Below are 25,866 nucleotides of genomic sequence, written 5' to 3' on the forward strand. Positions count from 1 at the left end.
AGCCTCCCAGGGAAATGCCCGACACCTGCTGCTGCCAGTTCGGCCCTGGCCACTGGGATGATTTGGGCATAGAAGTTCCTAATCATCTTCCAAACTCTGGGCATAAGAGGTAGCAGCAAGAAGAGATATGGGAGTCCCGTGCCTGACTGATTCTGCCTCCCACAGTGTGGTTGTGTGTTATGTTAGGATATTTGTAAAGCGCATGGCTGCCCCAGCAACAGGGCTTCCCCAGCACTAGCCTTAGAAAGGCTGACAAGAGAATGGACAGAGGATTAAGGCGAGAATAGCCAGGTCATCAAGGCTTTTCATAAAGCACAGTACTTCTGAGTGCTCCTGATGGACACAGGTAGTGCATTACAGAGGGCAGTGGCTTTGGCACAACGTAACAAACCGAGCAAAACGTAAGGGGGGCAAATAATATCTGTGCGGTAGCATTTTGGGCCATCTGTAGTCTTTTGGTCTCTCTTATTAGATGCTTGATAGAGCGCATTGCAGTAGTCCGGCCTATAGAGAATGGTTGAATGGATCTGGCGAATCTGGGAATCAAAAAATCCTAGAGTGGGTTTTAGCCCATTGCCACTAAGGGCAAACTAAAAAGGCGTGGAGGCTGCTGCATAAGGGGTGTGGCTGTGGGAGGTTCACTGTCCCTGTGGGCCGGCACGCTACTAGATCCTCCACCCACCTTCGCCACAGTTTGACAGAACTGGGGTGCCTGTTGGGGTGGTATTCCTTAATGCAGCCTGTAAGTGAAACCCCTTGGGATGTCTCAAAAGAGAAATTTGTTGAGGATACTGCCTTGCGGGTGAGGAGAATGAGGGAGGGCACAATGGTTCTTTCTTTAATATAAGTGTACCAGGGCAATCCAATAAACCCTTGAGAGCTTGGGTAACCGTACAAACCGTGGTACAAACCCAACAAGGGGATCATAAAGTACATTACATACAAGTTATTTAGATCAGATTTAGTAACTTCATTACAAATACAAAAACCTAAAAGGAACAAAACGCAAAAAGGCGTACATGTGACAAAATATTAATTCAATAAGTGGCTTGATTAATCCACAGAACAAGCAATTGAGATAGAGGTATGTTTTCTAGCATGCATCATATACTTGTCGCAAGGTGAAAGCAGTGCAAGTCACAAAGAAGCTTAACGTGTATGATGATCTACTCGTCTCTATTTTTTTTGTAAACAGATTTATTGAGCGTTTAACCATACATTCATAGAAGTCGAGGCAATTTATGACATTGCTTCTAGATGCGGATAGTCAGTCACATGTTCCAATAATCTACAATGACATATCTAAGACAGAATGGCGCATCGTGCCAGCAGTTCAAGTCCTCTACCCTCCGCTGTTGCTTTAACAAGGGCACTGCAAGCTACATTGCATTTAATCCGCCTAGTGCGCTTCTGGAGTGAGTGTGGAGGGCTTGGACCAGGTGCCCATCAGAACGTCAGTGAATGCTTCATTGAACTGCAGTCGAGACTCCGAAGAGCTTACTGGCGGTCGAAGCACCTCAGTGAGGAGGTTAGTCCTCACGGCCGCTGCAGGGAGCTCCAGGTGAAGGGCTTCGGCAGCCCTGCGCAGCACCACAAAATAGGTTGCACCCTCCTCCGTAGCCACGGAGGGAGGAGAGATGAAGCCAGTGTCAGGTGAAGTATCGAGACCACTGGCATCCCCCAGCTCGTCTGCCCAGTCCTGATTAAACTGGCACTGCTGTGCCAGAGGGTCCTCGGACCCCTCCCAGTCGTCCCAGTCATCCGACTCCTGGTAGACCGGTTGAAAGGACGGAGCCGGGCGGTAGATGAATTGCTCATCCATCGGCACCGGAGATGGCGCCGGGTGGCGCAGCTCCGACGCCGGACCGGGGCTAAAACTGGGGACGTCATCTGAAGACGGCGCCAGAGGTGGCACCGGGATCGTAAGGTCAACCGGCGTCGACCGGGATCCAGGCCTGGATCCCACGGGGGCCTGTGGCGTTGGGACCAAAGTCGACGACGGCGCCGGCTCGCTAGGCCTCCCAAGTGGAACCGCGGGGCCTGAAGGCACGCCAATAGGCCGCTACGGCGGAGCGAGACTCCTCATGGCCACGAGGAAGTCTCGAACCTCGTCCGGAGTCGCGTTAGGCCCAGGGACCGGAGGGTATGGGGCCAGACGCGGCTCCTGCGGCTCCGACTGAGCCGCGCCGGTGGTGCCACCCGAACCCTCAGCCGAGTCGCGCAACAGGCAAGGGGAGTCAGAAGAGCGATGTCACCTCTTCGACGACTTCTTACTGTGCCTCGACTTACCTGAATGCGAGGACTTCAAACCCGACGAGCGGTGATGACTTCGGCTCCGCAACCGGTCCGTCGACCTCCTCCTCCTCGACCGGAACCTCGAGCGGCGCGGACCAGATTGCCGGAGCTCGAGGAGCTTGCGGGACCGCTCCCGCCTAGCCTTCGAGGTCAAGGCCTGGCAGTCGGGGCACGACTGGGCATCATGGTCAGCCCCGAGGTAGTAGAGACAGACGGTGGTGATCCGTAACCGACATCAGTTGGTTACAGGCGTCGCACGGCTTGAAACAGGGCATTCCTACCGGCACCAGGAGTCGAGGTTTACTCGAAAGAGGAACCAAAAAAGTCCAAAAAGTTTAGTCAAAAAGTGACTAAAGGGTATGCTCTTCCCAGATCTGCGCTTACTGGCGCGGAAAAAAGAAGAACTCACGTCAGCGCGCGAGGTCGGCGTCTAAGTACTCCGACGACGTCATCCCGGCGATCACGACACCGACGACGGACACGGAGCCACAGACGACGCCTAGCGACACGCAAGGGTATTGCTGACTAAAAATCTTTCAGGATCCAGCCGGACGCCTGGGGATATTCTAAGGTAAGGAATCTAACTAACGTGTTTCTTTCAGGTGTATGGCGCATCGCGTTCCTAATCTGTGCTGCAGAGGGTCGTTTAATGGTTGCCCCACATGCATGTTCCTTTTGTCCCCCTCTGTTCTGATCAAATTGTGCTGTTTTCCCTTGGTCGCCGCCGATCCAGTGCCCCTCACCTTAGGCCTCGTAGATATCTAGGGCCATGCTCCCAGAACAAAGCCCGAGTCTCCTCTCGAGCTCCTGTGATCGTGCCCTCTTTGTTAAACCATGTTGCAAGAGTTTGGGGTCATTCCTGCCGTCCACTGCATAGCTTCACTCACCCAGATCCTCTAGACTCCCAGCAGCGCGTTAACTCAACGGTTCGCGCTTTCCTCTGGGCCTTCGCTTCACAGGCCGTGTTCTTCTGGGCTCACCGCCATGCCCGAGGCCAACACGGTCCACCAGAGGTCTTCCCCGATGATTGTACTTCCCTCAGCTGGCAACATCCATCAGTTTTAGCCGCTAAGCTAAGGGATTGTCAGGCCTCTAGCGCCAGTATTTACAGGGCGCTTGACTAGGTGATAGCAACCCCCTCCGGTGCGTCCTCTCCGAAGCAGGTCCTACCGCCTCGCAGAGAAGTGTCCCCTCAGCGCTCCACAGTGGGGGCGCCCGGCTCCACTCCTCCTCCCCTCGGCAGGCAACACACGGGGCACGCCTCCGCTGTCACCGCGGCTTCGCTCCCTACCTCCGAAATAGCAGATGGTGGCTTTGGCCTCTCCCCTCGTTCTTCAGGTTTTGGCCTCTCGGCATCGCGTCTGCCATCTTGTTTTGCGATGCGCGGTTCCCGTGAGGAAAAAGTCGGGCGATTTCACCGCGTTCGCTGTCTTCCACTTTCATTTGCTGCAAGGAACCTTGTCCTGGGGACTTTCGGCCTCACTAATCTTCCAGAATTAGTGCACCCGGGGCTCAGGATATTAAACTGGGGGATATGCCGGCCTGAGCTCCGCAGACTGCTTCCGACTACATCGGCGCAGGCCACGCCTCGATCTACTCGTCTCAATAGTCCATAAAATAAATCATGTTTATTATTGAAAAAGAGAAGAACTGTATAAGTCGTCAACGTTTCGGTCTCTTAATAAAAAAATTAGACCACCCTCAGGACTGGATTGCATAGGATGCAAGTCGTTTAACTCTGCACAGTCGTGGAGAGCAAAAAAAATGGATCGGATACCTGATTAAGAGTTTGTAGAGTAATGGTAATTCTTTTGGCGTACTGTTTTAGTAGAAGACCATTCAATGAGAAACGTTCACTTTGGTTCCCGCTAACAAAAAGGTGTTTTCTGGAACATTGGAAAGTAAATTCATTCATTGGGACTACTCAGCGGGTTCGCTTGTATGTCTGACTTTTTGGTCCGATCTGTAAAGTTGTTGGAGCACTGGAAGGCAGCTCCTAGGCGAGGGAAATGTTTAATCAGTCAGAATTTACAGGGGAGGGCGTCTGGAGCTGCTATGAGCTTTTGCCTGAGCTCCAGACTCATTTGGTTTGGAGTCAGACATGACAATGTAATCAGCACCCTCCTATGGAGTGGGCAACACTGGCACGGAACGTGGTGCCAGACAGGAGTCTGCTCTGAAGTCAGAGCTGAACCCAAAGCGGGTTCAGGAGGTATAGACTGTTCCAAGGTCAGACCAGCGGGCAGTAACTAAACTGGAAGTCTCTGTGGATCGTGGGGCCTGAAGGAACGCCAAAAGGAGCCGGCAGGGTGTCAAAGATTTAAAACATACCTTACTAAATGACTTAAATCTGTCATCGCACCTGCCTCAGAAATACATGGTGCATCGGGATCAGCAGCTACTCAGTGCGGGACCATGAGTAAGACCAAAGAGCATCTTGATGTCCTCACAACTTCTCTGAAGCAGAGTAACAAGACTGGGATGAGACCCACTGGGACTTCTTGTATTTCATTTTGGATCTTTACTCAGACCACAACTTGTCACAGGGGCAGGGAGGGTTGGGCAGGTGGACAGACTGGATTTAGTCAAGCTGTAGCAGGTCTTGCGTGGCTTCCTGTGGTGTACAGTTTTGGCTCTCGGAATGCCTTCTGGTATATCATGGCAGATCATCGAAAGACCTGGAGTCGTGGCTCGAATCCAAACACCAGAGACACACCTCATGGAGATCTGTCACAAACATTTGTTTGTGACAAGCTACATGGTTCAAACCTTGTAGTGATTCAGGAAGGGACATGTTCCCCTGTACACGTGAGAAAAATTCTGAGAGAAAAAAAACTGGTTAATTTACTAGACAAAGGTAGGAGCTAGCCCTGCACCTGCATAGGAAAGCGTGGAAAGAAAGGAACCAATATCAGTGCACTTGGGTGGCACATATATGTCGCTTCAGTTGTCACTTCCGGGATGGAGCCGTGTCGGCGCGGAGCTGCACAACCATACCTACCGGTGTGCAGGGGCTATGCTGAAAGTTTTTTGGGGTCCACTCTGGTGCCTGGGGATAGTCTAAAGGTGAGGAATCTGAAATTAGGAGTATCCATCAGAAAATCAATTTAAAAGAGGGTTCAAGACATACCTTGAGGTATTAAAAGAGAATGGTCACATGAGCTGTATTGGATTTGTTAAATAGATGGACCAAGACAAAGGATGATAGGGAAAGAGAAAGGAGGAATTAAAAAAGGTGGAATACTATAGTCCCAAGTGAGGAGGAAAACAGGCGGCAAGAAATAGAGACCCGAGAGTGAAGAGAGATGGCCAAATGAAAGTTAAAATAGCACAGGTCACACAGAAGGACAGAGGAGGGAGAAAAGGTATGCATGGAATAAGGAGCTCTGAAAAATGTAGCTGGGATAAGAAAAGAGATTAAAAGGCACAGAAAAGAGCTCACTCACTCCCATACCATGAGGACACCGTAGGACCACCAGTCTGCACTGTGCGTGTGCCCCTGGCGGTTGACCACTTCAGGAGCCATGTACTCCACTGTACCGCAGAAAGAGTATGCCTTCTTCTCGTGATCTATGGCTTCTTTGCTTAATCCAAAATCTGCATGAAAAAAAACCCTATGAAGCAGTTCAAAAGGACATGGGCAAACAAAGATACAATTCAAAGGCTCATCACCATAGGCACTCCTAAGAGGAAGCAGGAGTGGAAAAGACCCAGTCATAACAAGGACCATGGCATGTCTAGAGATAACATTATTAGGCCAGAGTGTCAAGTTTCAGAAGAAGCTGCAGCACAAGCTATGTTTGGAGTCGTACTGTGTAACCACTTGACAAGCACTTTGAAGCAAACAAAGGAGTTTATACCTGTTAATTTGATGTGTCCTTCCTCATCCAGAAGAATACTGCAAAAGAGAAGGAAATAGTGAGAATAAAGCCTTTGAGGTACCAGCTAAACAAAGTGGAAATTAGGCTAGCAAGTGTCAGAGTGGGAATGTGGCTTCCAAGTGCTGACAAGGGATTTAGCGGGCAGGCACTGGAGAGGGAATCCAGGTGCCAAGGGCTGAAACTAACTTTAGAACAGCTGTTACCCATCTCCCAAAATGGAATCCCCAGTTTTTGGCACCACATAGGTCTTGCCAAAATCTCATGGGTTTCTACAACTTGTACCAGAGTACTCCACCAACATTATTTGCGAGCATAGAGTGTGAATTCTTCTTTGAGATAGAAAAATGAACCCTTCAATTAAATAACGTAGCTGTAGACAATCATTGTCAGCACATACTTCTCTGGTTTGAGGTCTCTGTATATGATTCCCAGGCTGTGAAGGTGATCAAGGCCCAGAGCCAGCTCTGCCAGGTAAAACTTGACATCTTCCTCAGTGAACATCACCTGGAGAGAGAAGAGGGAATGATTTAGACACCTGACGGTATGGGAGTACAGGGATAAATATAGGAGCATGAAGATTAAAGGTCAAGGGACACAAAGTGGTGGCAAATGTCAGAGAGCAAGAACACAACCCAATTGTGCAGGTAGAGATGGAGCACTAGGGTTGGCTAGATACAGGCCAGATTGGTTGAGGGCCACCTGCAGCCACAAGAAGGGCAGCTACACAGTCAGGTGTTAGGCACACAGAGTAGCCTGCAAATGAGAGGAGGGTCCCTGGTGGGAAAAAACAGTTAGATGCTGTAATCAGAGTGTACAAGTTACTGACTGCACTGATCCTAATACAAGTTGTCCAAAGTTCTGTGACCACTTAATAGACCTCTTAAGGGACATTCTAATAAACAACCTAAGGCAGTGCACCATAGCATGTTTAGCAAGATTGTATTTTGGGGAGACGGGTACACCAGCATAAGAGGCTCTGCTCCTTTATGTCTTAGTTGGCATCACACTTCAACACTTGCCTCTCCTTTTACACGTAAGGACAGAGACCTGGAGGCAATAGTCATCTGGAGAAAGAGGAGAATGGGAGTTATCAAAACAAGAGTCACTACAGCAGAGGTGCCCGATGTAGCTCTAGGTTAGTCTAATCATGCAATATATCATAACAACCACTTGCTATGAAAATGATTGTCATTTATATCCCTACATTTACATAAATGTAGTTTTTATTGTATTTTCGGATATACACTAGACTTATTACAGCAGACTTTAAAACATTGAACAAAACACAATAGCTGTGTGTAGACATTGGTGTAAACCAGGGATACAGCTATAATTCCATCATCCACATTTCTACTGTGTTTGGTGGTGGAGAGGTAAACTCCCCCAGGTTTATTTACTGTTGGATATACCAGCCCTGTCTCTGGTTCCCAATGTATTTATTAGTGGCTACAGCTAGGCCCTTCTAGCCCCTGGCTATGCTGATCATCATAATCTTTTAAGTGCTACTATGATTAACTGGCAGCACTAAAAAGAGTCGGTGTGGAAAAGGTATCCTGAAGGTGTCTGCCTCCTTTATGGGTGGCTTTAGCCTACTATTGATTTTCTTCGGTAACATACCAGTAAAGGGCGAGATGTCACACCAAAGCTGCCTGGCCTATTGCCTGATCACTGTGGCATTAGCTACCTGAACATATGCAACTGCAAAGGCGTTGACCCTTGTACGCACAAGGTCAGTTCTGTTGAATGAACTACACAGGATAACAGGGCTCTTAGGCTGGTGCTGTGGCCAAAATGACAAACAGTCTCCATCTAGTATATAAGCCAAAATGGAGCAGGATCCAGCTTATAGTATGTCTTTAGATGTGTCATCATGAGGAAGAAGCATCCGAAAAACATTATGTAGGTCTTGGTTCAACAGAGCAATCCAAAAATCTGCACTGTGGAATAGCAATGAAAACTTTGTCTTTAAAATCAAATAGGTAGCATTGCTTCTCTATTAGAATAATGTCCAATACATCTTCTTGAGTGGGACACTGTGAATATAAGGGACAACATGTCCAAGATAAGTTGCTGGCTATTCTGCTTCTTAGCTGCAAACCTCTGAATGCTCCATGTAGCACTGAAATCAAATACAAAAGATCCTAAATAAAGCGGGTTCTATAGTTACTTGTACGACATGTTGCAGAGGTTTGCAATCAGGCCAGGGATACACAGAACATGGGTAGTGCATGCAAAACATGCATTAGTCAGCTTTGGAAAACAGGCGTTGACGAATAGCATTTCTTGAATCATCAATGAACATGCACAAACAAGAGATGGAGATAGTCATTTTTCACAAGTCCCAAGGTGGGTCAGACATTTTCCAGCTGTAGAGCCTCATTAGTGGACAAATGAACGCATTGATAGGCATACTGAATACGCCAGGTGGGAGATCTTCGGCCATGTTGAGACTGTAGGGCAATGAAAAGAGTTAGGACAAATAGAACAAATGATATGGAAGAGATGGGGAAGTGGCACAAACAAAGAACAGAAATTAGCACACGCTAATCAGTGCAAACTATACAAGGAAACCAAAAGACAAAATGGGCAAAAGTGAGGGTGACAGAAGGTGACATTTAAGAAAAGAGGTAAGAAAGTAAAGAAAACAAGCATTGGCATAGCCAATAGGTCTCGCCTTTGGGACCTTATAAGTGTTTAGCCATGCAACAGTTTCATAACTAAATACTTATAAGGTCCCAAAATCGAGACCTATTGGCTATGCCAAGCGGCCCTACGGCCGCGAAAGTGAAGGTAATCGCGGTAAAGCGCGGTGCGCGCGCGCCCGCGCACATGCACTGTAGCTCTAGGCTGGCCTGGTAGCACTTTTTGGAGCCCTCTCAATAAGTCTCCCCAGACCAGCGCATGCGCTCGGTCAGGCGAGACCTAATAAACCATAGGGAGTAAACCAATGAAATGAGAACATATTTAGTGAAGAAGCCACAAAAATGGAACCAAACTCACTTCCTTGGAAAGCCGTGTGAAGAGGTCCCCGCCTCGGAGAAAGTCTAGGATGAGGTAGAGCTTTCCTTCAGTCTGAAATGCTAAAAGGGAAAAAAAAGTCAAGTCAAGCCTTTTCCTAACCTGTTTTCTCTATTAACACTGATGCCTCCGCCCACCGAAGATTCTCTAACATGGCCACTCCGAGTGCTAGCCACGGAGGCTCGAGCAGCCTGTGCACGCACTATCATACGAATGACAAACGCTTTCACCTAGTGGTCAAGCTGTGCTAAACCAATTCACCACATGTTTTATTTTTTTGCGTCCCTTGGAGTGCTCTGCTAAGAGGAGTAATCTAGGAACGTGTGGTGTCCGGAGTGTGCCTTTGTAATGCGCATCATCACACTAGGACCTACTGCTGCTTCTTTTGTGTGGAATTTCGAAGGTGACAGTTTAATAGAGAAAGACCAGCCTTATCAATTTCCATTTGATTAAATTTTAATTATTAGGCTTTTCATTGTACAGAAAAAAAGAAAGTAATCAAATTAAGGAAACTTCTTAACGTAAGATTAATCTACCAGGATTGGCATCAAGAGGCAAGGAGCCCTATCAACTGGGCTCTAACTGAAAGAAGTCCATGACCTTGGCTTTATTGCTTAAGTGGGTCACCTAAAAAAGGGGATCGGTCTGGTAAAAGGCTTAAGTTGAAGTGCTTGTCAGGACAACTAGGGAAACCCTACTCACTAGGAATCAGGGTATGTAGGCTATAACAAATAACGGTTCCTGTGGAAACAATTGTAAACAATACACAATATTGCAATGCACAATGGCAATGAGAATGGGGGTAGAAGGGATGTCAAGAAGAGAAGAGGCCAAATACAGCGCAATACTAGTAAGTTTAGAATGTTTATATACAAAAATATTTACAGTAATATAAGTGCGTAGTGTCCCCAAGTGACCATGGAACTCATAACACTGTGCGTGAACATTTGTGACATAAAAAAACAGGTTTCCATAATGACAAAGTCGACCATTGATTTAGTACAAGATGAACACAGTCCTCTGATATAGTAATCAAGACTGGTAAATGTTTCGCTTTCAATACTGTTGACGACGTTTCGACCCCGTTCGCTGCGAGACGTTGTGAGAAATTGGTTTCTGTTGCAGTAAACCCCTCAACCCCCCCTTTTTAGGTCTCGGCTCGAAGGCTGCGCTTGCGCAGTCTCGCTCCGAGATTTAATGTTAGGAGTAGGGCTTTAACCCGCCCCTTTTTTTTTACCTCTTCTCCATTGGCTGGCCTCTGAAATACTGGTCAGCCATTGGAGAAGAGCATTGTCTCTCCAAACAAGCCCCGTCTTTTTCGGATTTGGGGGCGTGTTTTTTACTTTCTTTCTCTCCTCTGGAATGTAAACTGTTGGAGGGAGGACCACCGGGGAGTCGGGGAGACTATTCCGGGGCACCTTCCTACCGCACAAGTATAGCCGAGCGTCGCTGAGAAGCCCCTGCAGGGAGGTCCTTCTCCTATGATCGTACTAGGCCCAGTAACACCACCACACAGGACTCAATTTCAATTTCAATTCAAGAATCTTTATTCGGTGATTAAAAAACACCATAAAAGCACACATACATATACAGAGATAAAACGGCATTAAATATTAGTCAAGATCCTTGTGCATAAATAACAATAAAATACTAACATACAAGGCTGTAAATTTAAAACAGGGAGTCACAAGTCTTTTAATCCTCTCCCCTCGTCTTCCTTAGTCGGACCGCAACCTTGATAAAATTCATAACACAACACAAGGTTAGCGGGTCAGAAGCTTTTTGCAAGTAGATTAGTGCATCTCTGGCATGTTCCAGGTGGGCCTTTTTTAGGATGTCTACTAGGAATTTACGCCTGGGCATTGAATAATAGGGACAGAGCAAAGTAAAATGAAGGGAGTCCTGTGGAGACCGATTGTCGCAGCCGCAGGGTCCCTTCTGCTCGATTGACATGGTAAAACCTGCTGGCGAGGCCAACATAAAAGGAAGTAGGCTCAGTCTGAAACGGCACATAATAAATCTGTCCTGTGTATTGTGTACAAGATACAGGTAGGGCTCCATACCCTCCACACTCTTCACCAAAGTATGAGCCCTTATTGACTTTTTTTCCCCTTCAGCCAGAGCACGGCATTGGGTTTTCCGCTCTAGGAAAATTTCCCCTACTTGTTTCTTGTGCTGTGCTGAAATGGTGGTGGGGTTCTTGAAGAGGTTTCCAAACCCTAGTTCCTCAAGAGTGTTTCTCACATATTTGAGCCATGGGATGCGCATGCAGTGGGTCCTACCTAGGCAGTCCAGTAAGATTTTTCTACTTAGATGCGCGTCTGGATTTACACTGATTTTTAGCCACGCCACAATTGGCCTAAGTTTTAACAAATCGACCAGATATGGCCTCCCTAGCTCCCTGTGAGCTATGAGTCCAGCAGTGCTGGGTGGTACCCTCAGGATAGATTTCAGATGTTTGTTCTCTTCCTGGTCAATTCTAGAGGTATTCACGAAGCCCCAAACTTCTGCCCCATAGCTTACTTTAGCGCATGTTATGGAGCCGTACAGGTTCATCACCTGTTCCGGACTCCATCTGCCCAACCTCCTGCCATATCCGGCTATTGCCCCATTAGAGGCAATCATTTTGTTACAGCGCTCTTCCACCAAGGAGTTAAATTGAAGAGCACCATCAAAGGTTACTCCGAGATAGGAGAACGTTTTAACCTCCTCTAAACAATGGGAGCCTATTGTGTAAGAAAATTTTGAGGAAGGTTTTTTGCCTGCCAGGAGCACGTAAGATTTGCTTAGGTTGACAGATAAGTCCAGATCGCTCATAAACTTGACGAACCCATCTATCAGAATCTGTAGGCTTCGTGGTGTACGCGCCAGCAAGACCGCGTCGTCTGCGTAAAGCAGGACAGGGATTTGCCGCGTCCCAACCCTTGGGGAATCTGCCTTTAAGCCCAAAAGAAACTGTTCCAAATTATTAATGTAAAGGGAGAACAAAAAAGGGGCAAGAATACAACCTTGTCTGACTCCACTTTTGCATGGAAAGGGGTCCGTCAAACCTCCCTCCCTGTTAAATCTAACTCTAGCCGTGGTGTCGCTATGCAGCTCTCTTAGTATGGTAATTAGGCCGCTCTCGATCCCCATCCCTGCCATCATGTCCCACAACTTCCCTCTGTTGACGTGATCGAATGCTGCTGCCAGGTCCATGAATCCCATATAAATGGGTTCCTTACTGGCCAGAGTATATTTGGCAGTCAGCATATATAGGTTCAGGCATTGGTCGCTGGTGGACCTCCCTGACCTGAACCCATATTGAGTGTCCGAGAAGATGTTGTTCTCTTCGGTCCACTCGGACAATCTGTTCAGGAGTGCCCTTCCCAGAAGTTTAGCCGAGACGTCAATCAGGGAAATAGGCCGATAACACTTGGGGTCGTCCTTGTTGCCCTTTTTAAAGATTGGCACAATGATCGCTTTAGACCATGATGGAGGGAGACCGCAGGTGATAGCAGTGTTTAGGACCCTGGTCATCAGTAGGGCCCAAAGATCTATATTACTAAGAAAAAGGTCAGGGGGAATTCCATCTGGGCCTGGGGCTTTATTCTTAGTTAGACTCTCCATCCCTGCCGTGATCTCCTTAAGGGTAAATACTACCGGAGGAGCCTGACTTGGGGTTACTGATGACTCTACGTGGGGACCCGATTCATGGTTATACAGGCTCCTAAAGTGTGTGACCCACTGCTCCGGGAGGATGTTAGCCCCTATCTCCGGAGAATCATTTTCTTGAAAGGTCGGTTTATTGATGATTCTCCAGAACCCCGCTAGATCCCTTCTTTCCCCTGCCTCTCTCAGATCTGCCCAAGCTTCTGCCTGCAGGGTGAGTTTCCTCCTTTTGGTCTCTTTTTTATATTTTTCTCTGCATGCCCTGATTACTTGTGGATCTCGTGGTTTTGACTTAAGGGAGCATTTCAGTTCCCTCAGTGCCTTGGAACAATCTTTATCAAACCACCGGGGATTGACCAGATTACGCGTGGGCGCACTGGACCTTAGTAATCCGTCTATCAGGTTGGCAATATGGTTAAATGCTTCTAATAACCTTGGTCCCTGGACTTCCAGATCCAAACATTCATTTATGGCCAGCAGACCCTTATCGCTCAGGTTTTTATAGAACTTTGCCCCATCTATTTTGGACCATTTCAGTCTCCTGCCTTGATCGGTGACCCTCTCCACGATTGAACGATGGGCATTGGAGCCAATACCCGCCCTATATGCGAGCATTAAAACAAGCGGGTTATGGTCGCTGAAAGTGTTCCAGTCTATCCCTACTCTGACTACTTTATTAACCAGGGATCTCGAGACCAGAATATAATCTATAATAGACGAGCAGCCCCTGCCCTTAAAAGTTGGTGGGAGTGTACCATCCGACTGTGGGTCTACCATATTAATGGTGTGCTCTAGGTCGTACTTAAGCCGAAGCAACCTAAGAGCCGACCCAGTAGGCGAATGAGAAAAATGCGGTCCCTTCTCAATTGGGCATTGCGCCCAATCTGTGTTCTTTTTGACCAGTGCCGGACAAAGGTGACAATTAAAATCCCCCACCACAAGCAGTCCACCAGACGGTCCCTTATTCTGGGATATGATTTATTTTCCTAACCTTTGGTCGAGTTCAGTTAATACCGGGGTGTGGCTATTTTCTAACTCGGTGCTATATATGTTAAAAACAGAGAAACGTAACCCCTTTCCCTGGAACCGAACCGCCTGTATCCCATATGAGAACCAGTCTGGAAAGGACCAGGTGCCTGGCAGGTCTAAATCTACATAGATGGACAAACCGCCCATTGCTCTCCCTGAGCTAGATTTTCGGGCGGGAACAAAAAAACACTTGTACCCCTGCAGATGGTAGTTATTCTCCACAGCCCATGTCTCCTGTACACATATAATGTGAAATGTTCTAATGAAGTCCACCCATTCCTTATTGTTGAATTTGCCCGCTATACCCGCTATATTCCATGAGATAAGTCTCACACCCTCTCCACTCCATTCAGCACCCCCCTGGGCCCTTGGTCTTCTTTCCCACATTGATCTTTGCATTCCCTGCCCATGTCCCCCTCCTGTCTTGTCTACAACTATTTCCTTTGGCACAACGCAGTTTGGTTCCCCCTCACCAACCACCTGGGTTTGCTGAGCCTTGGATCTTTGCTCCTCCAGTCTTTCTACCGTACCTCCAATTTCTATACAACCCTGGGGGGCATTGTCTGTCTGTCAATCGACCCCTTCAAGGCCATTTAGGCAATGGAACCGGTTATAGGAAAAAAAGGGTTGTTCAGGTCGGCCAAAAAACGGCCTAGGGTTAAAGGCCTGGTGACTCCCCCTCCTGCCAACCCTCTCCCAGTTGTCATGAGTTTGGGGTTGCTGAGATAGGACTGGGATGATGGGAAAAAAGAACGACACATGGAGGGTTTGGATGGTGGATTCCCTAGATCTGTTTTTCCCTTGACATATATGGGACACCGTTCCTGTGTCCCTAAAACTCACCAGTATGCAGTCCCCTTTAATGGATTTTTGTGTTCTTCCCACCCATGGTACCCTTCTTACCATTATAATTTCGTTATTAAAGTGTGTCGGGAGGGGTCTATTTATGTTTAACCACTTGATTACCCTACTTTTTAGGGCACAAAAGTCCTCCGTTTCACCTTCCTCAAGTGGGGGGACACCTGCCATAACGACAGTAAAAGCATTGGTCTCTGGAGGTAAATTGGGTCTGCGTGGTCTCAGGGTGAGCTTCATTAAAGGGGTCGGGGTGCTCTTGTCTACCGGCTGTGCCGGGGGTACAGATCCTAAAGGAGGGTTGGGCATATTGGTGTTAGGGGGCTTAGCTGTTGCAGGCTTTGGCCTTGTGGGTTGTTGCGAGGGTGCCACATTCACAGCTTGTGGAGGGACTGGATTGGCGACACTATTTGCCGACTGCTTAGGGGCTACAGTGGAGGGAGTGGACTCTGATTGCCTTCCCTGTCTGCCAGCTGGAGTTTTCAGACTGCCCAATGTGGCCTCTAAAATGGTTAGTCTGATCTCAATCTTTTTAATACTCTCGCTGATCGGTAATAACAGGGACCTTAGCAAAAATTCTAGGTTTCCCAGCGGGACAACAGACAAGGGAATATTAGCAATACCAACTCCTGTGTCTTTTATCATAGTAGGAGCTGGATCCTCATGAGCAATGGGTTTAGGGTGTAAATCGACCAATGGTTTCTCTACTAATGTGGGGGTTTTTAAAAACTTCCCAAAATCCGAGTGTGGAACCTTGGGTTTGCTCTTTCCTTGAACTCCCCTCGATTTCCTCCTGCGTTTATTTGGAGGAGGTCCAAAGGCTACTTGTGTGTTAGTTGGCTTAGATTTAGTTTTCCTAATCTTCGAGGCTGGAGGGGCCGGAGGGGGTTGGGACACTAAATCAATGGTCACCCTTGGGGGGCTAGAACTAATTTCTGGGGCTATACTCAAGGCTTCAACTGGTGACATGTTAGTGCAATCCCTCAGCAATAGTGGGACATCATCAATTCGGGACAACTCCTCCCTTGGTAAAATAAGTTGGTCTCCGAGGGGCGTGTTTTTCATATTATCTATTGAGCGTCTCCGTTCTGCCCTTAACCTGGACAGATTACACTCTTTGTCCCCCTCCCCCACTGCCCGGGAGAAATAATTCTCTAGAGTCCTATTCTTTGCTCCACCCGGTTTTAGTGGGGTGCTCTCCCTTGCAGGGGACGGCATAATGTTCACAATAAATGAAACTCGGCGGGCGGCTCCACCGAGTGTAAGAGACCAGGGGTCGGAAGCACAATCCAAGAGGGTAGGCCCAGCCCGGCCACCTTCGGCCCCGGACGGCCACAGACGGTCCCGCCCTTGTCCCGGGCTTCTCCCGGCGCCCTCCCGCGCGCTCCCGCGCCGCGGAAGAAGCTGCACCCGATATAGGGGGAGGGTGCTTAGGGGGCGTGGCCAGCAGGGAGAGCGTCCAGGTGCAGGAAATGATGGCAGCACAGGGACTCCTGGGCAATGGAGTCCCTGATCCTCACCTGGCGCTCGCAGCCCTGCTCCCCAAAATTCAGGCAGCTCCCCTGTCAGGAATCAGCAACGATGCGCCCAGGCACACGGGCGAAGCGGGACCCGCGGAGCGGGTTCCGCGAGGTGCAGCCGCAGAACAAACAGCCCAACAGGAAGGACCTCGCAGGACAGAGCTCGCGCTCACAGGTCAGTCAATGTCTCCCCCTCACAGGTCAGTCAATGTCTCCCCGGTTGCTTCTTGGCCGTCCATGGTTCCCTTTGTCTTTTTCCGTCTGGTCAGGTAGTGGGTGCGTTACTTGCCTGTACGATTGCGTCTGGCTCGGATCCCGTCACTGGCCACCAAATGTTGGAGGGAGGACCACCAGGGAGTCGGGGAGACTATTCCGGGGCACCTTCCTACCGCACAAGTATAGCCGAGCGTCGCTGAGAAGCCCCTGCAGAGAGGTCCTTCTCCTATGATCGTACTAGGCCCAGTAACACCACCACACAGGACTCAATATCGGTTGCTTGACTTGGTTCTTTATCAAAAAGTAGTACGTTCAATATTTACAGTGGGATCGAGGGATCCAGTAAGAGTCTCAATGTCTCGAAAGGAATAGGGTAGCGGGACTGTCTCAGTACCAACCAGGTACGGGGGAGGGGGCTCTGTGCCAGACCTTGGATGCTGTCTCAGAGCGGCTTGGACGTGGAGAGCCGCGACGGCGTCAGCAGGGCTCGGGTGGTAGTTCCGCTTGGGTCGAGCCGCGACACAGTCAGCAGGGCTCCGGTGGTAGGTCCGCTTCGGTCGAGCCGCGACGAGGTCAGCTGGGCTCTGATGGCAAGTTCACAAGAGTCTTCCTCCGTAGGGTCAGCCGCGATCCGATCAGCAGGGCTCTTGACTCCAGGATACAACTACTGTCCTGTTGTCGGGTCGCCCCAGATATAGGACTGGAGCACTTTGATGTACGGACCCTTGTGCCCGGAGGGGCGGTGAAGCCGGGTAGGGAGCGGCCAGACGCCCAGCAGGAGAGGCGCCAGGCCCCAGAGAGCTGTGGGGTGATGGCACCTAGGTGTGGAAGGACGGTTGGGGGTCCCATCGATACTGCCCTCCGCCGGGGGTGGGAAGGGTTCACGTGGTATCCCCCGGGCCAGGGGTTGGCGCCTCGATGTCGGGCCTCGCTGGGACAGAGGCCGGGTGAAGCGGGGTCACGCAGGTGGTCACGTGGAGTGACGTATAGTCCGAAATGGAGGAGCCCCGAGGTGCATGGGACCTCGTGCGGCTTAGCGCGGGGAAACAGGACCACGCCACGAGGCCGGCTCCCACATGTGTCCCCCCCAGCTGAAGGCAGGGAGAATCACCCATCTCCTTGGGGGTTCTCCTCGCCGAGGCGGAAGAATCGGGACAGGCCGTCAGCATTGGCGTGGTCGTTGCCGGGCCGGTGTTCCACAGTGAAGTCCATCCCTTGCAGTGAGATGGACCAGCGCAACAGCTTGGGGTTCTCGCCCCGCATTTGCATGAGCCACCGCAAGGGCCGGTGGTCAGTTTGGACCTTGAAGTGGGTGCCGAACAGGTAGGGCCGGAGCTTCTTGAGAGCCCATACCACGGCGAAGGCCTCCCGCTCGATGGTGCTCCACCTCTGTTCTCGCGGCAGCAGTCGGCGGCTGATAAAGGCCACAGGTCGGTCGAGGCCCTTGGTGTCCACCTGGGAGAGGACCGCCCCGATTCCGTACTCCGAGGCATCGGTCTGGACTACAAATTCCTTACTGTAGTCAGGGGCCTGTAGCACAGGGGCAGTGCACATGGCCGCCTTGAGAGCATCAAAAGCGGTCTGACAGCGGGGCGTCCAGGGCACCGCCTTGGGCTGTTTCTTTGAAGTGAGCTCCGTAAGGGGGCCCACAATGCTGCCATAATCCTTGATGAATCGTCGGTAGTAGCCTGTGAGGCCTAGGAAGGCCCGGACAGCGGTTTGGGTTGCGGGGGGCTCCCACGCCTGGATGGTGCCGACTTTTAACTGGAGGGGCGCCACCTGGCCACTCCCCACCTGGTGGCCCAGATAGGTCACAGATCCTTGACCGATCTGGCATTTACTGGCCTTAATGGTGAGCCCGGCTCTTTGGAGAGCGGCCAGGACTTCTTCCCCAAGGTGTCCTAAGTGCGCGGCCCAGTGGTCGCTGAAGACGGCAATGTCGTCGAGGTAGGCCGCGCTGAAGGCTTCTAGTCCGGCCAGGACCTTGTTTACTAGCCTCTGAAAGGTCGCTGGGGCGTTCTTCATACCGAAGGGCATTACCCGAAAGTGGTAGTGCCCATCGGGGGTGGAAAAGGCGGATCGTTCCTGGGTGCCGGGAGTGAGCTTGATCTGTCAGTACCCAGCGGTGAGATCAAAGGTGCTTAGGTAGCGGGCGGCCCCTAGGCGATCGATCAGCTCGTCGGCTCGTGGCAAGGGGTGGGCATCGGTCTTGGTGACTGCGTTCAGGCCCGGTAGTCGACACAAAATCTGAGTTCGGGGGCCGTGCCGGGGGCGGTGGCCTTCGACACCAAGACTACCGGGCTGGCCCACGGGCTGTCGGAAGGCTCGATGACTCCGAGGGCGAGCATCTTGGCGACCTCGGTCTGTATGCAGGTTCGGACTCGGTCAGGTACTCTGTAAGCGCGGTGTCGTACAGGGGGGCTGTCCCCTGTGTCCACATCGTGGACGCACCAGGGGGTCACCCCGGGCATGAGCGAGAAGAGGGCAGCGAAGGGTTGCAGCAGCTTCTGGCAGTCATGGTGCTGTTCTGGTGTCAGGGTGGCGGAGAGGCGGACGCCCTCCACGGAGCCATCTTGGCCCGAGGACCCCAGGAGGTCTGGTAGGGGCTCGGAGTCACTTTCGCCCCCATCGTCGGTAGCCAGCAGTAGGCTTAGTTCAGTTCGGGCAAAGTGGGGCTTGAGCCGGTTGGTGTGCAGGACCCGGAGGGGGTTCCTCGGGGACTCCATGTCGACCAGGTATGTGACGGGGCTCTTCCTCTCAACTACCTTGAAGGGCCAGGTCCACTTGTCCTGCAGGGCGCAGGGGTCCACGGGTGACATGACCCAGACTTGCTGGCCCGGCTCGAACTCGATGGCTGAGGCATTTTCGTCATACCAGCGTTTCATGTCTTCTTGGCTGGCTTCGAGGTTGGCTTCTGCCAGGGCCCGGAACTTCCGAGTCTGGTTCCGCAGGGTCAGGAGGTACCGGTAGACGTCGGGGGGGGCATCGTGGACGGCCGCCTCCCAGCCCTCCTTGACCAGGCTGAGGGGCCCTCGGACGGGGTGCCCATACAACAGTTCGAAGGGGCTGAAGCCCAGGGATTTCTGTGGTACCTCCCGATAGGCGAACAAGAGGCAGGGCAGCAGGACATCCCATCTCCTCCTCAGGGGCTCTTCCAGGCCCTTGATCATCCCCTTCAGGGTTCTGTTGAACCGCTCGACCAGTCCGTTCCCCTGGGGGTGGTAAGGGGTAGTGAATTTATAGGTGACCCCACATTGTTACCAGAGGGATCTCATGTACTTCGAAATAAAGTTCGTACCCCTGTCGCTCACCACTTCTCGGGAGAACCCCACCCTGGAGAAGATGCCCATCAGGGCCCGGCCCACCACTGGAGCTGTCATGGTGCGGAGTGGGATGGCCTCGGGGTATCGGGTGGCGTGGTCGACCAGTACCAGGATGAAGCGGTGCCCCAGGGCGGTTCGGGGGTCGAGGGGCCCCACGATGTCGATTCCCACTCGTTCGAACGGGGTGTGGACGGCTGGAAATGGTTAGAGGGGGGCTTTCACTCGCCCCCCAATCTTCCCGCTAGCTTGGCAGGTCGGGCAGGACCGGCAGTGATGGTCCACGTCTCTTCTCATTCGGGGCCAATAGAAATGGGTCACTAAGCGGCTGTAAGTTTTGTCCCGCCCGAGGTGTCCGGCGAGAGGCACGTCATGTGCCAGGTTCAGGAGGAACTCTCGAAATCGGAGGGGGACCACCAGCACCCGGCCGGCCCCTAGTTCGGCGACTTTCTGCTCGCTATACAATAAGTCATTGTCCCAATAGACCCAGTGGGTTCCCGTGGGGTCCCCCGCAGCCTGGGCGGCCGCTTGCTGTCGGGCCCCCTCGAGGGACGGGCAGGCCTTCTGCTCTTGCTGGAATTGTTCGCGGGTGGGGCCCCCGTCGTGGCGCCACTGGGCCAGCTCGGGGATCTCGCTGAGGGAGGCGGCCTCGTCGGGAGAAAGTTCGGATGGCCCGGCCTCCTCGTCAGGTTCCTCCGTGCCGGAGGAGGGTGATAGTTCGGGGCCAGTCGGCTTGTCGGGGGCCGTGGCAGCGGCTGGTTGGGCGGTCATGGACCGGGTGGTGGCGCAGGCCCACTCGGGCAGTCCTAGCATCCCCAGATGCTCTCGGCGTTCTACCTGGGCCCAGGGTGAGCTCTCTAGGTCATTCCCCAGGAGGCAGTCCACTGGGGCGTCATCGCGGACAGTCACTTTTAGGGTGCCGGACACTCCTCCCCACTCGAAGGGGATCCTGGCCATCCGGCACATGCTCTCGGTGTTGTCCGCGGTCCGGACAGGGCAGAGGACATGCGGCAGGATTTGTTCGGGGGTCACCAGGTGGCAGCGGACAGCTGTCACACTGGCCCCAGTGTCCCGGAGGGCCTCGGACCGTCGTCCATTGATGGTGACCCACCGTTGGTACTTCTGGGTGTTGCTTGGGATGGCGGCTCGGGGCACCATTTCTCGGGAGCCCAGGCATACAAGCGACATGGCAGCTGGTTCCCACTCGGGGGACCCGTCGTCGTGGTTTTCCTCCTCGTCTTCTCCCTCCCCCAGGGCTGCGGCGGCTATTTGTCGGGGAGGGGGCCCCGTGGTCTTGTTCCGTCGGTTCACGGGGCAGGCCGGGTCGCTCGCATAGTAGCCGGTCTGCTGACAGCTAAAGCAGGTCACTGTCAGTCATGGTCCAGGCCGTGCGATAGGGGTCCCCCTTCGGGCCTGGGTCGGGGAAGTGTGGTTGGTGGCTTGACCTCGTGGCGGGCTTCTGGGCGGCCCGGCCGGGAATTCTCGACTGTGGTGGGACCCCCCTCCTCCGCCTCGCTGGCGGGGAGGTCCCGTGGTACTCCGTGGATAGTCCCCCACTGGCTTCCGGGGGACCCGGGTGTTGACCCATCGGTTTGCTTCGGCGGCGAGCTTCCGGGGCTCGGTCAGTTTACTGTCCAGGAGGTGTTGCCTTAGTTCAACAAAGCAGTTGTTGGCGAGGTGCTCCCAGACAATGAGGTCGAACAGTTCATTGTATGAGGTGACCTTGCTTCCTTTTATCCAACCTTCCAACGCTCGCCTGAAGAAGTCCACGTATTTGACCCATGTGGTACCGGGGAGCTTCTTGCAGTCCCGGAAGCGCTGCCGGTACATCTCGGCTGATAGTCCGTAGCGTGTGAGTAGGGCTTCCTTCATGTGGTCGTATGAGGTCATCACCGCGTCGGGGAGTTGCAGCAGGGTATCCCGGCCTTCGCTGAGGAACCTCCCCCATAGGCCGGCACCCCAGTCCTTCCGGGGTACCCGATGGGAGGTCATGGCTACTTCGTACGCTCGGAACCATTGCTGGATGTCGTCATTTTTATAGTACTCTTTGACGACATCCTTGGGGATGTGAACCTTTGGCTCGGTCAGGGGCAGAGCGTCCCGGGTTCCGGGGTTGTTGGTCTCCCCCGTTTTAGCTTTGAGTTCAAGTTCCTTAAGGCTCCTCTCGTGCTCAAGGGTTAGCCGTCTCTCCTCTAGTTCCCGACGCCGTTTCTTTTCCTCGATTTCCTCTTGCAGCCGTAGTTGCTCCAAGGCTATCTTCTTCTCCGCCAGTAGGAGCTCACCGTCCAGCCGGAGTCGGGCGAGGTCCATTTCGTGTGTCCGGACCCTCTCCCGTTCTCGCATTTCTTCGGGGGAAAGGCTGGTTCCTGGGTCGGCTCGCCCCCCATCTGTCGGGGTTGGGGTCGGCAGGTTTCCGTCCCGGGCCGAGGTCCCTTCGGCTCGGGGTAGAGTGGTCTCGGGTTCTGTCCAGGCTTTCAGGGCTTTCTGCATCTCTTCCTTGGTGCCCAATCCTGTGGTTGCGATCCCTTTGTCTTTGCAGAATTGTTTGAGTTCTTTGTGGGTGTATTCTTCCAGTTTTTCCAGCTGGAAGATTGCTGCCACGGTTGCTTCTTGGCCGTCCATGGTTCCCTTTGTCTTTTTCCGTCTGGTCAGGTAGTGGGTGCGTTACTTGCCTGTACGATTGCGTCTGGCTCGGATCCCGTCACTGGCCACCAAATGTTGGAGGGAGGACCACCAGGGAGTCGGGGAGACTATTCCGGGGCACCTTCCTACCGCACAAGTATAGCCGAGCGTCGCTGAGAAGCCCCTGCAGAGAGGTCCTTCTCCTATGATCGTACTAGGCCCAGTAACACCACCACACAGGACTCAATATCGGTTGCTTGACTTGGTTCTTTATCAAAAAGTAGTACGTTCAATATTTACAGTGGGATCGAGGGATCCAGTAAGAGTCTCAATGTCTCGAAAGGAATAGGGTAGCGGGACAGTCTCAGTACCAACCAGGTACGGGGGAGGGGGCTCTGTGCCAGACCTTGGATGCTGTCTCAGAGCGGCTTGGACGTGGAGAGCCGCGACGGCGTCAGCAGGGCTCGGGTGGTAGTTCCGCTTGGGTCGAGCCGCGACACAGTCAGCAGGGCTCCGGTGGTAGGTCCGCTTCGGTCGAGCCGCGACGAGGTCAGCTGGGCTCTGATGGCAAGTTCACAAGGTCAGGCCGCGACGGCGTCAGCAGGGCCCCAAAGGTTCGTGAAGGTCTTGTAAGTACGATGGAGCCGCGACGTCGTCAGCAGGGCTCAGCAGGTAGTTTCAGGCAGAGTCTTCCTCCGTAGGGTCAGCCGCGATCCGATCAGCAGGGCTCTTGACTCCAGGATACAACTACTGTCCTGTTGTCGGGTCGCCCCAGATATAGGACTGGAGCCCTTTGATGTCCGGACCCTTGCGCCCGGAGGGGCGGAGAAGCCGGGTAGGGAGCGGCCAGACGCCCAGCAGGAGAGGCGCCAAGCCCCAGAGAGCTGTGGGGCGATGGCACCTAGGTGTGGAAGGACGGTTGGGGGTCCCATCGATAATGCCCTCCGCCGGGGGTGGGAAGCGTTCACGTGGTATCCCCCGGGCCAGGGGTTGGCGCCTCGATGTCGGGCCTCGCTGGGACAGAGGCCGGGTGAAGCGGGGTCACGCAGGTGGTCACGTGGAGTGACGTATAGTCCAAAATGGAGGAGCCCCGAGGTGCATGGGACCTCGTGCGGCTTAGCGCGGGGAAACAGGACAGCGCCACGAGGCCGGCTCCCACATAAACATTCCAGCCAATGGCAAGAGGAGAGAAAGAAAACCCGCCCCGAATCCAAAAACGCCGCTGCGTTTCTCCGAGGCATTTCTGTTTGACCTCGGAGAAAGGCGGTGGCCTGGTATGCATACCCCGTGTTTGCAACTTTGACCGACGGGGAAACGGAAACGTACGAGATTTTGATGAAATACAACCGAGGGGTACATTCCAGGACTTCTTCCCAATAGTTCGCAGCTCAGTAACTGGTCTGCCTTTCCCCCTCCCGCCTCCATTTCAGCCCTGAACCTGGCGCAGCGCCTCTGTCCTCCCGAGCCCAGACACTCATTGATCCGGAGAGAGTTCTGAAGCGGAATGAACCCCACGAATGCCCCCCCGACACCCCCTCCCCCCAGCCCCACCGTCCACCCCTCTCAACTCTTCCCAGGCCCCTTACCTTCTCCTCCCTGCAGGCCTCCAGAGACGGTCCCCAGGGCTCACACCTTCTCAGCTCACAAAGTACAAATCCAAGTCTGTGCGGGAGAGGGAGTCCAGTCCAAGGCACACAGACACTCTCACTCAACCTGCTGCGGGGCGTGGGGGCGTCGGTGTGAGCGCGCGGATCACTCCAGCGGCTGTGGGGGCAGCTCCGGGCGCAGGTCTCCCCGCCGAGGGTGTAAGCAGATATCCGTGCGATGACGTTTGAGATGGATGATTCCTCTTTCTCCTGGGAAGGTTACGGAGAAGAGAGGCGCTGCTGCTGCAGAGTGTGAGGTGAGGGGCGGGGGTTGGGGAGGGCTAGTGGAGCCGTGAGGTATAATCTGTTAGGCAGCAGGGCAGTGCCCTGTGGCAGTGGGTGGCACTGGGGGGGGGGGGGGGGGGAAATAGGGCTGGGGGCGGGCATCCCACAGGGGCAGGAGCCCTTCTGCGGGTGTATCTCAAGGGTTCAGTGCAATGTCTGCCCGAGTGAGGGGCGTGGGGCTGGGTGCGTGGCGTCCCCTTGTCAAGCGAGGGGAGAGAGCCTTAAGCACTTTCATGGCAGGGCCCCGACACCGCAGGTCGCCCCCCTGAGCTCGGAGGGTCTTGGGGCATCGGTTCTCCCCCTGGGCCCTGGCTCGCACATATGCTGGGAGGGGTTATTACAGATCTGACGGTGGGGGGATGGGGGTTCTCCGGTCCGCAGGACCCGCTGCCAGCTCTGGCGGGCGTTCAGCCGTAGGGAAGGCTGGGCCTTGAGGTCTGTTAGGGCAGCGTACCTCACCTTGAAACAAGCCCGGCAGCCCAATAGGCAGCACCACGTGGGCAGTCTTACCAAACACTGCAGCAAGAGTCCTGTGCAACTTACCCAGTCCCCCACCCACAAGGTTGCCTTCGGCTCTGGCAACGGAAAGCATTGCGCTCCAGACCATGGCCGGCATCTTCAAAGCCACTTGAGGCCAGTGGGTAAAAATTCAGAATTACAGTTATTACTACAGGAGGAGGAAGCACACTACCGCACATACCAGCACACAATTAGACCAGACGCACAATTGAGTACTAAAGACTTTCTACTGGTGTGTTATGCACTGCATTCACCAAAATGCATCTCGCCAAATTGTAGCTGGCAACCTCACACGGTGTTTGGCTCCATACAGGGGGTCGGGGGAGGACGCCAGTGTGGAATGTAACGTAAAATGCACGACAGAGGGCATTTTAGAGAAGCCCCCTGAAACTCGACCAACTACCAGCGACCTGACTGAGTGGCTGCGCAGGCTGCCACCACCAGAGATGTTTAACCACAAAAGAGCTGCTCCTAAAGTGATAACCACTATAAGGTTTGAGTTATATTGTGAGTGGGGACATCTCCCAAAAAGTAACGGACTGGTCTCACACACCACCTGGTGTCATGCTTCATCATTGACCAGTCCTCGCCCTCTAAAACCTTGGTTTGATAGAGGGCGGGCATACACCTGACGACAGGGATGCACTTCTAAACTAAGTGGGGGCACATGTATGAGTGAGTGAGATTAAAAATCATTATAGTTATCCTCACTGTGTTTTTTAATGTGAAAGGTAACTATATGATGTTTAAAAGCAGGTGACGGTATGTGGGGGAATTAGTGTCCCCTAACCGTTGTGTTTAGAGGTCGACATTTTTCTGCCGTCTTGGCCCAGGAGGGTCAAGGGCATTCATCAGGACCTTAATAGGTAAATGGGGGCTCCGTTCTTACCAAAAGTGGCAAGAGTGTACCACTGTGTGGGTGTGATCACTGTCACACTCCACAATTGGATGGCTCCTAGATTCAAGCCTGTAAAAGAAAATGTAGGGAGAGAAAAAAATATATAACAGA

General features: G+C 52.6%; 1 protein-coding gene across 3 annotated transcripts in view; it reads right to left on the reverse strand.

Moving 5' to 3' along the window:
* RPS6KA1 (ribosomal protein S6 kinase A1) overlaps nt 1-25,866 on the reverse strand; it is an 860,823-nt gene that overhangs the window by 307,545 nt on the left and 527,412 nt on the right. For all 3 annotated transcript variants that reach the window (XM_085647731.1, XM_085647732.1, XM_085647733.1), the window contains 4 exons: nt 9,177-9,256; nt 6,574-6,680; nt 6,156-6,193; nt 5,750-5,892 (listed from right to left, as the gene is read on the reverse strand). In XM_085647731.1, coding sequence (XP_085503857.1) covers nt 5,750-5,892; nt 6,156-6,193; nt 6,574-6,680; nt 9,177-9,256 — 368 coding nt within the window. The remainder of the gene's footprint in view (nt 1-5,749; nt 5,893-6,155; nt 6,194-6,573; nt 6,681-9,176; nt 9,257-25,866) is intronic.

The sequence above is a fragment of the Triturus cristatus genome, chromosome 3_2, assembly GCF_964204655.1.
Source record: "Triturus cristatus chromosome 3_2, aTriCri1.1, whole genome shotgun sequence".
In the NCBI taxonomy this organism is placed as follows: Eukaryota; Metazoa; Chordata; class Amphibia; order Caudata; family Salamandridae; genus Triturus; species Triturus cristatus.